Source organism: Mus caroli, unplaced genomic scaffold, assembly GCF_978045245.1.
Source record: "Mus caroli unplaced genomic scaffold, Mus_caroli_1 scaffold_2, whole genome shotgun sequence".
In the NCBI taxonomy this organism is placed as follows: domain Eukaryota; kingdom Metazoa; phylum Chordata; class Mammalia; order Rodentia; family Muridae; genus Mus; species Mus caroli.
This window is the reverse complement of record NW_028227257.1, coordinates 153943557-153953436: the sequence shown is the minus strand read 5'-3', so window position 1 is coordinate 153953436 and position 9880 is coordinate 153943557. Positions and strand designations below refer to the sequence as shown.

General features: G+C 53.5%; 1 protein-coding gene across 1 annotated transcript; it reads right to left on the bottom strand.

Moving 5' to 3' along the window:
• Window positions 1–109: 109 nt before the first annotated feature.
• Window positions 110–6844, bottom strand: Slc2a6 (solute carrier family 2 member 6). Its single transcript, XM_021156094.3, has 10 exons — window positions 6705–6844; window positions 6029–6191; window positions 4787–4993; window positions 4115–4214; window positions 3466–3674; window positions 3068–3220; window positions 2422–2530; window positions 1979–2140; window positions 1609–1754; window positions 110–971 (listed from the first exon to the last, which is right to left on the bottom strand). Exons 1-10 carry the CDS (start codon window positions 6791–6793, stop codon window positions 816–818), a joined length of 1494 nt encoding a protein of 497 aa, XP_021011753.1. The 5' UTR covers window positions 6794–6844; the 3' UTR covers window positions 110–815.
• Window positions 6845–9880: the final 3036 nt, after the last annotated feature.

Genomic DNA, 9880 nt, shown 5'->3' with positions numbered 1-9880 from the left:
AGTCTGCCTGTCACCTTCTGTCTCCAGTGCCTGTCACTGGCAAGGAGGCCCTGCCTATGCTAGCTGGGCCTAGCCTGGCCTGAGCCTGCTCACAGGGTCTGGAAAAAAGTCTAGGCATAGAGGGCAAGCTGGCCCTGAACCCCACAGTGACTCTTGCTGTCTCTACCGTAATGATGTCCAGCGTGCCCTGGCAGTCTGGGCTGAGTTGGGGGTGGCCTGGCTGCTGGGGTAGGGAGCTTTTCCCTGGAAGAGAGCCCACTCCCCTTTCCTCCCTGAGGCTGTAGGCCCAGCTCTTTATTTTGAAAAACAGCGAACAGTTGGCAGACCAGAGGTATCCAAGGTTGGACTGGGTCCTGCGCTCTGGCCTTTGGAAGTCCAGTGGTCCCCAAGGTACCCAGACCCAACTGGGTACAGGACCCTGTCCTCCTCCTGGCCAGTTGATCAGAATGATGTGACAATGTCCTTGTACAGTGCCACTTTGCCACCTCCATCTCTGTTTCCTGTCCTCAACACAGACCTACATGGGAAGTGTTCCTCGTAGGAATGAGGAACCAGATCGGAGGTCCCGGCAGCCTTGTTCTTGGGTACAGCCTCTGCTCAGTCTGGGGCAGGGCTGCCTGCTCCCCCTGCAGATCTCAGCACTGCGGGCTTCTGCTGGAGCCCACCAGCCCATTGTTGGTAAACTGCCTGTCCCAAGGTGGAAGTGTGCTCTGGCTGATGGCAGGGGTGCTGCTGTTCCCAGTGGCAGGTGTGAATCTGTGGCCAGTGCATAGGCCTGGCCTGGGTGGTTTGGCCCCTTACAGGTGAGACCCTGACTAGGGCCTGAAGGACATCCTGCGAGTGTGGAAGAAGGCCTCGATCTGCTCCAGCGAGCGGCCCCTGGTCTCAGGCACACAGCAGCCTGTGAAGAGCAGGCTGAGCAGGCAGATGGCCGAGAAGAAGAAGAAAGGCACCTGGAGGCCGAAGGCATTCTGCAGTAGGGAGTTGGGAAAGGAGTTACTGACCATACACGGCTTTCGCCAGAGTTTTATGGGCTTGGCTAGTACTGACAGCCTGTGGGGCCTTCATCTGGCCACTGCCCCACTTAGAAACCTCCCTACTATTTATTCCCAAGCTTCCCCTCAGCCATCTTGCCTGGAGACTCTACCCTTCCACACCCAAGCTCTAGGCTGCCTACAGGTCCTGTGGGCAGCATGTTGTGTCAGCCCTCCTCTTAACCATGGGCATTGAATGGGCAGGGCAGGTTCCAGCTTGTGCTGATCCATCTGCATTTCCCTGGGAGAGTCAGCATTCAGGTCTTTTCAGGGCCCACTGGATTGCAGGGCTGGGAGCAAGGTATATTTAGGAAGGCCCTCACACCATGCTATAGTCAGGTAGCAGGGTTACACTAGAGAAGCCTGGCATCTAGGAAGTCAAGAGACAGTGCAGCTGAGCAGGGTACCATGGGCAGATCTGTATTCTTGGGCTGGGAGGTAACCTGACTCTTCCAAAGAGTCCCCCAGCATGTTATCACTTGACCAGCCTTAGCCCTTCAGAGGCTCTTCTCCAGGGGCTGCTGGGGAAGACTGTTAATAAACCTAGCTGGGAGTCCTGGGGCCAAACACTCACCACTGCCAGCAGGAAGTACTTAGTGAGGACGAAGGCTGTGAGCCAGCTGACCAGCACGCAGAGCCCTGAGGCCACACCACGGGCACGCAGGGGCAGAACCTCAGACATGAGGAGCCAGGTGATGGGACCCCAGCCCATGGCATAGCCTGACCGGAAGAGAGGAGCAGTTAGGCCCAGGCCCTGGAGCAGGGCTGCCTGCTCCTCCTGTGGATCTCAGCTGAGGTATTACATGATATTACTGAGTGGCTAGAGGGCCCTATTGTCCAACTCCCCAACTCCTTAGGCAACCCAAGACAGTAATGGAACCCTTGTGGCCCCCATCCCCCCCAAACAGCCCATCCCAGGTCTCCCCATCACTGTGGTGTCCTACCCATAATGAAGAGCATGGTGGCCAGCAGGGGTATCAGGGTAAGATAGTTGAAGGCTGTGCCCCCCAGGGTCACGATCTCCACAGTGCTGTTGGGGGTCAGAGGCCTTGGCACAAACTGGACGTAGAGCCCCAGCGTCAGGTTGGCAGCAAACATGACGGATGCTGTGGATCATGGCACCTCAGGACCAGATTCCTCCGAGTGTGAGGTCTATTCCGAGCCCCACTACACCTCTGCCCCCAACACAGAAGGGCAAGCTCACGGTCTCCTGCCACACCATTGAGTTGGGTGGGTGGGCTCCTCTGTGCTTGGAGCATGAGCAGACCTGTGTGTAGCAGCTGCCATTTGCTAGGTCCTGGACCGTGTGCTAGGGAGGCTTGGCTGTGGCCTAGAGTTTGCAGTGGTTGTAGGAGTAAGAGGCATACATTACAGTGGAGACACTCACCTGACACATAGAGCAGAACTTTTCGGCCTGCCAGGTCCATGGTGACAGCAGCAATCAGCACAGATAGGAGCCTCACAGCACCAACTATCGCTGCATCCTGCTGGGAGGGCTGTGGGGCAGGGCACTGGGCTGAGGGACCTGGCCTAGTGTCCCGTGCCCTACCCTGACCCTAATGCACTAAGGACATTCAGCCCTAAGTCCAGGGTCACTGCCCCCTCCCTTTTTTGGGGGCCATGAGCTATCCTAGCTATCGAGCCCTAGGTACTTCTGTGCCCCAGCAGGGGCATGTCTACTGTGCCTGCTACTAGCCATAGTGGGCACAGCCCCTGGTTGGACAGCAGTGGTCGACTTGAGTCACTCTTATCTTTACACCTCATTGCAGGAAGAACCTGGGGTGGAAATGGGCTCCAGGGACCTCACAGTCCCTCCTGGGATCTGAGCCTGGGGGCCACTGTCCCAAGAGTTATATATATCCTATCACATTGTTTTCTTCTGTCATTCTGCATATTTTAAAGCACTTAAGCTTCACTTGAGAAGAATGTATTGAGGCAGGATGTGAATGAGAGGCATCCAGGTCTCAGCCACTAACTTCCTGGCTGCCCTGCCTGTCAGGGCTCTGGGCAGTGCTGGCCAAGTGGGTTCTCACCAGCACCACGGATGTGTTGTCAAAGATGGTCTGTAGGTACACCAGGATGGGTGTGATGCCTGTCAGCTGCTGCAGAAAGCGCATCAGTACTGCAATGAGAACAGGCCGGTACACACGGGGTTCCCGGGCTTCCGCCCACGACACTCGGCTACTCTGGAACACAAAGCTGCTGTTGAGGGCTATGCCAGGCTCTCCAGCCCTGGCCACCCTGTCTTGGCCCTTGTGAGTCTAGGAGAGGCCCAACCACAGGAGGCTGCAAGGGCTCTGCACACTAGCAGGGACCGCTCTTGTTTGAGGAAAGGCAACCAACCAAGGCACAGAGAGGTCTAGTGACTGTCCGAGGCTACACAGAGCTTTCTGTGTTGGGGCCTGATCAAGCTCTACCACACACGCTGCACCTGTCTCCGCACGTTGTCCTGAATCTGCTCAAACTCCCAATGGACCTCGGAGTCAGCTCGCAGCCAGGTCAGCGCCTGCAGTGCCTCCTCATCCCGGCTCTTTGAGAGCAAGAAGCGAGGAGAGTTGGGCATGAAGCTGAGCAGCAGGATCATGATGAGAACCGGCCCCTCCCCAGCCACAGCAAGCCATCGCCAAGGTAGCAGCAGACCTGGTAAGAGAGGCTTCAGTGAGGGGATGGGGCCTGAGTGACCTCACTGCTCCCCAGCCTAGCTCCCTGATTGCCCAAGACCCCGTAGTAAGGACAGTGTGGGGCTTCAGGAATTGCCTGGACCCTGGCACTAAAGTGGGATCCCTAAACAGCCTCAGTATAATGGGAGAGTATTGGGAAGACTGGGCCTGGGGCTCTCACCCCCATCACCCAGGCAGGCCAAATCCTGTATGGGCTTCCCTCATGAACTGACAGGACCCTTGTGCTGTGGGAAGGTGGTCCGAAGCTGCTGCGGTAGGATAGGCCTCAGTGCTCAGAGATGGTGCCTAGTGGGGCTAGGAAGCCAGGTGTCCTGTCTATCAGTGCTGGCTTTCCTTCAGGAAAAGTTCCATTCCCCCCACCTCCAGAACCTGAATACTGGAGTGCAGGATGGTACTTGCCGAGGGCGTAGAGAGACAGGGATCCAAACACGGCCATGAGCTGCGGTGTGGCCCCCAGGGCCCCACGAACACCAGGGGGTGCAATCTCAGACACGTACACCTGTAAGGCATATTTCCCAACTTGGACTTTAGTGGGGAATTCATGTTCTTGGGTCCATTGGGGTGATCGAGGGACTTGGGAGCCTGGAGAAGCTGGCAGAAGTCTTGTTCTGACCAGAGCTCTGACCTTCCCTTCCCTAGCAAAGAAGTATGCAGTAGCACTCAGCTCTGGTGGGTATGGGTGGGGGGACCCAACCAAGCTCAGGGTCCTCAGACTTGGGGCTGAGCAGGCATCTGTATTTACCCAGTGACCTCTTTTCTGGGCTTGGTCAGAGGATAAGTTTGTGTATGGAGTATTACATGAGGTAAGCAGCTGGGTGGGGGTGGAGGTGGGCTGGAACTTCCCTTCACATCCCTTGTGCAATGCAAATTTTTTTCAGTTGAGCAATGCATGGAACTGAGGTCAAAACACAAGGTAGGAAGTTTTGGGTGACAATGATGTCAGCTGCTTTGGTGGAGGAAGCTGAGGTTTTCTGGGCAATGTAGTGAACCCCACACACTTTCACTGAGCAAAGGCTCAGAGGCAGGGGTGGTCCAGAACAGCCCCAAGGCAATGGAGACATCTGGCCTTACCGGGATGCAGGCAGCAGTGAGTCCCCCGGCAAAGCCCGTCAACATCCTCCCCAACAGAAGCATCCAGAGGCCATGGGCACCAGCCATGAGTGCATAGCCAATGGCTGAGGGGACAGCCGAGAACATGATGCTGAGCTTCCGGCCCAGGAGGTCATTGAGTAGCATAGCACTGAGGCCCCCTGCTGCGGCACCCAAGGTGAACACGGACTGCAGGGGTACAAGAAGATACAGTGGCTTTAAGAGCTCTCACCCCCACCGGAGTCTAGAGAGAGTTCCTCCAGAGCTGACCCAGAACCCAGGCATTCATTGGTAGAGCCCCCTGTTGGCAGAGATGCACAGTAGCCTGTGGACAACTATATGTAAAGGTACCATGACTGTTCTACTCCAGAGGTGCTTTGAGGGGAGGGGAGCGCCTGTCTACAGTGGCTCTGTCCAGGAGTGTCCAATATTTTTTTTGAGCCCAAGCAGGCCTCAAGAACATGATCTTCCTCCTTCAGCCTCCCAAGTGCTGAAGTTAAAGGCATTTTCTATGGCTCGCACATTACCAAAGAGAACCCTATGACTTGAAGGCCCAGCTGGGACTTTAAGATTTGGGGGTCATTGGAGTTGTTGAGGAATAAAGAATTTGGCTGGAGTCTGCCACTCATGAGCAGTGGGACCAGGGCACACAGTGTGGCCTCAGTTTCTTAGTTGTGTTATGGGAAGAACATATTTAACCTCAGGGGTGAAGATATTTCACGAAGTGTCTGGCATGTGCTCAGCATATGCTGTGTGTGCCCTGCACATTCCCACCCCATTTGAAATGCTTAGGAGACCCCAAATCTTTCCAGCTTTGCTGTCAAGTTGCAGTCCTAACTCAGGGTCTATTGACATTCTAAGTCTTGAGCTCCTGGGCTCTGTTCAGCCACGCTCTGTCCTTGTCCATATGGCACCTCTCATCCCGTTAGCATCTGGTGTGACTGCCTCTAGGCACCCAGGAGGATGTCAGCTCTGCTGTGGCAGCCTGGCTTTGGGTATGGGGTTGGGAAATCTTCCCCTCAGCCCTGGCCCACATCTCTGCAGGATGTCACTTCCTCATGTCACTTGCCATCACTGCTAGCAGACAGGAATGTGTGTTAGGGAGAGATACCAGTGCTCTAGGGGAGGTTCCAAGGCTAGGTGATTTTAGTTCCCTGTGGTAAGCAGGCTGAGTGGGCCCATGCTCCCTCCACTACCCCATCTGATTTAGAGAACAGGCCTCACCCCAAACCAGGATGCCTGGATTTTGTCCAGGTGTAGTGCTGGGTCAGAAGAGAGCTTCAGTTCAGGGATGACTGGAGATGTGTAGACCAAAGCATACCCAAAGCTGAAATTGCCCAGCACAGCGGCGAAGGTAGCCAGGAACACCCTTTTGTTTTTCAAGGCCCTGGTGGGAGATGGGGTAGAACCAAAGGGCCAAGGACAAGTCCTTTAAATGGACCCTGAGTTCCCAGACTGCTGCCTTCCCTGAGCCCATGACTATCCAGCTCAGCAGATAGCCAGGAGAGGCCTGGGTCCAGGGCCAGTCAAGTTGTCTTCAGACCTTAGCAGCAGCTCTGGGAAATCCCCAGGCTGTTGGCTGGGGCTGGTACCCATTTTCTCCAGAAAAGAAATTGTGGGTTTTGCCTCCTGTTGTGATGCTCAAAGCTTGTTCTGTGATCTTAGGCAAGACCCATGTCCTCCCCCTGTGGCAGGTGGGGACCCCACCCAGTATTCCTTTGGAGGCTCTCTTCTTTATGGTGGTCCGGTTCTTTAAATAGGACTTGCGAGCATGCGGTAAGAAAGAGTCAGATGACTCTTAGTGGCCACTCACCAGAAGTCAGTAATGGCCCAAGATGTGTGTCGCCTGCTGGAGATAAGGCCATCCCAACCTCCCATCCCCACGCCCTGAGACTCTCACCCAGCTCGTTCTCTCTCTCCAGGAGACGCGGGAACCTCGGGGAAGGTATCATAGTCGAGTCCCTCGGCTCTTAGCAGGGGCTCCTGCATGGCCAGCGCGGATGGTCGGATACAGCGGGACTCCACTGCAGAGCTAAAGCATCTGCCTGAGCCCTCAGCACAGCAGGCGAAGCTCCGCCCTACAGATGCGATTGGCTGCAGGGCGGCCCTGCAGAGCCGTGCTGTCCAATGAGACAGCCGCACGCCTCGGATGCAGGGTGCGATCGGGCTCCCGGGCGTGTCCCATCGCGTGCGCCCTGAGGTACTGGATTCTGCCGGGGAAACCCGCTTCTAGGGCAGGGCCGCCTGAGCACCCTTTTCGCCAGGCTAAGAGCGTGGACTGCTCCATGGCTGGGTCTGGCTTTACGGAGGTGAAGCCTAGAGAGTCGTAAGCTTGCCAAGGTCACACGGAGGATTATTATTATATACTTTTTTATTATTGCCTTGCTTGGCCCTGTTCTGTGCCCTCGCCCGTCACATAGATGTCACTTCTACACCTGTCACTTCACTTCTCGCCTCCTAACCCTAATTGACTCCAATGAATCACTACTTTGGGTGTGTACAGGAGGAGGGGGAGGGTGGAGCAGAAACAATTAGGGGTAACTCCAGCAGGTGCCCTGCGGTGTCTCACCCCATAGCGGTGGACAAACCCCAAGGCTTCTCTCTGCTAGCAAGCAATCTATCTCTGAGCTACATTCCTGATCTCTGGGATTTCCTGGTTGTCCAAATAGCTTGTGCTGTTCAGAATCATTCCAGTAATGGTATAAAATGATCAAAAAAAACGAAACAGAAACTTCTCTAGGAAGTGGAAAAAGCCACAATCAAGATGCCTATCTGTGTCTTTGGAGTTTTTCAGTCACAGGAGTGGACTTACTTCCTGTTCACATTTATAAACTGACCCTTTGTTACCAGGCTATTAAAACAGTAAAGGGTGTTGTAGAAGTCTCAGTTCCCCTTTAGAAACACTTCTAGAGAGGACAGTAGAGACCACAAAACTGCTGCGACCCACCCTGGCTGGACGTCTTTCCTTCCTGTGTTTGCCTTGCCTGTCTGTTACTTAGTGGGGAGGTGATCTTTCAGTGAGTGGTGTTCCACTTCACATCCAAGCTCTGTGTGTGTGTGTGTGTGTGTGTGATACATAATTTTGGGAGCCTGAGAGCACTGGCTGCTCTTGCAAGAACTCAGGTTTGATTTCCCAGCCCCAGGAGTTGGCATACAACCCTCCTCTTACCTCCATTTCCACGACAATTGGTGCCTTCTGGCATCAGCTCTTATGTGGTACAGACAAAACACCCAAACATGTGAGAAACTTAAGCTATATAATTTTTAAATTTTATGTCTGTCTGTGAGTCTGTGCTCCTGAAGCTGAAATGATGGACTTGTAGCAGCTGGAGTTACAGGCAGGTCAGTCACCAAATAGTAATGGGAGCCAGAGCATATAGGACCTGGTCTTATAACCGCTGAAGCATCTCTTCAGGCCCCCTCCACTCCTTTGTCATTTGAGACAGGGTCTGATGTATTCCAAGCTGGCATCAAACTTGCTAGGTAGCCACCCACTTTAATTTTATCCTCTGGCCTCCACCTCCAATTGGGACTGCAGCCCTGGTTTCATTCTGTGCTAGGGACTGGACCCAGGCAGGCACTACATTAACTGAGCCACAGCCCTATCTTACTCTGAGATACGTTTCACCAGGTTGTCCAGACTGGCCTTTCAATACTCCTGCCTTAGACCACCAAATACTTGGGGCTGTTAGGTAGGTAGTCAGACATGCAATCTTGGTGACCTTTGACGACATCTCTCACACAATCAGTTCTGTATCCCACTTCCTGTGTCCTGGCAATGCAGCTTTTAAGGAAATATCATAGTTGCTCCTTAAAAATTAAAAAAAAAAAATGGGGGCGGGGGGAAGGTCTCTCTATCTAGCTATGGGTGACCTGGAATTTACTATATTCTCTGGTGGCTTGCCAGGGATTATTTAAGGACCTTTTTTGAAAAAATATTTTACTACATTTTGTTTGTTTATGTGTGTGTGTGTGTGTGTGTGTGTGTGTATGTGTGTGTATGCACCATAGAGAGAGAAGACATAAGTGAACAATTGGGGATAATCAGTTCTCTCCTTCCACCCTGTGGTCCCAGAATCTGGACTCAGATTGTCTAGTTTAGGTAGCAAGCATCTTTACCCACTGAGCCATCTCACCAGCCCAGGACAAAGCAGGTCACTATATTCTGCTGGCAAGGCAAGTTCCCTGTGTCTTACCGTGTTTCTTTCCCATGCTCCCATGTGGTCCTTGGCTGTGGGATGTGATGTAGGAGGGTGAAGCCTTTAACTGGCTCTTCTCTTCTTGGCTCACTGGGATGCTTTCTTTCCCTCATCCACCTTTCCCATAACCAAGGATGACCTTGGCTCAAATTTAGGGGAAGAGAGGGTTGCAAAGAGAGCAGCTGGGGCTTGCCCCAATTTGGCACTGTGGGTTGGTCGCTGAAGCCCATGACAGAAAATGGAGGCACTGTTCAGCTTTGACCATGTGTGCTGTGTGTGATCCCAGGCTTCAGGGCCTTTCAGATGAAAAAAATTACATGTTGCTCGAGTGTGCGTGTGCGCATGCGTGTGGTAGTGCATGCTGCATATGTGAGTCAGCGGACAACTTACAATAGTTGCTTCTCTTTTTCTACCACATAGGTCCCAGGGATTAAACTCAGTCCCTCAGGTTTTCCAGCGAGTGTCTCTACCCACCAAGCCATCTCTCTGGCCCCAGTTGCTTTTCTAATTGAGTCGATTTCACATGTAAGACAGTTAAGAATTTAGGCCATCGTTAAGTGTTTTTAGTAGTACCTTTATGTCCTGAGGACTTGACTGCCTTGCCAACATAAAGAAGGGCATCTCTCCCCCCCTTCTTCACGTTTGCCCCAAATGAGAGCAAAGTTACACATGGGCACACTGTCCCTTCTTGCCTTTTCTTCTATGGGCCCCTGCCCCACTGGTAGTTTGTGAAAACAAGGACTGGGAGCCAAGCCCAAGCCAGTCCTAGTGACACTTCTGTTTTCCCTAGCTGAGATCAGACCTTCTCTACCACAGCAACAGGTGGACTCCTTTCCCATGAGACCATGGATCTCCCTGCTGCTTTCTGCTTCCAACT

What these genes read in the sequence shown, in the direction of transcription:
- Slc2a6 (XM_021156094.3), bottom strand. Translation starts at nt 6,793, where the DNA reads ATGCAGGAGCCCCTGCTAAGAGCCGAGGGACTCGACTATGATACCTTC. An exon ending in ACAACACATCCGTGGTGCTG is followed by an intron (nt 2,531 to 3,067) that starts GTGAGAACCCAC and finishes CCTGCCCCACAG; the next exon opens with CCCTCCCAGCAGGATGCAGC. An exon ending in AGTACTTCCTGCTGGCAGTG is followed by an intron (nt 972 to 1,608) that starts GTGAGTGTTTGG and finishes TCCCTACTGCAG; the next exon opens with AATGCCTTCGGCCTCCAGGT.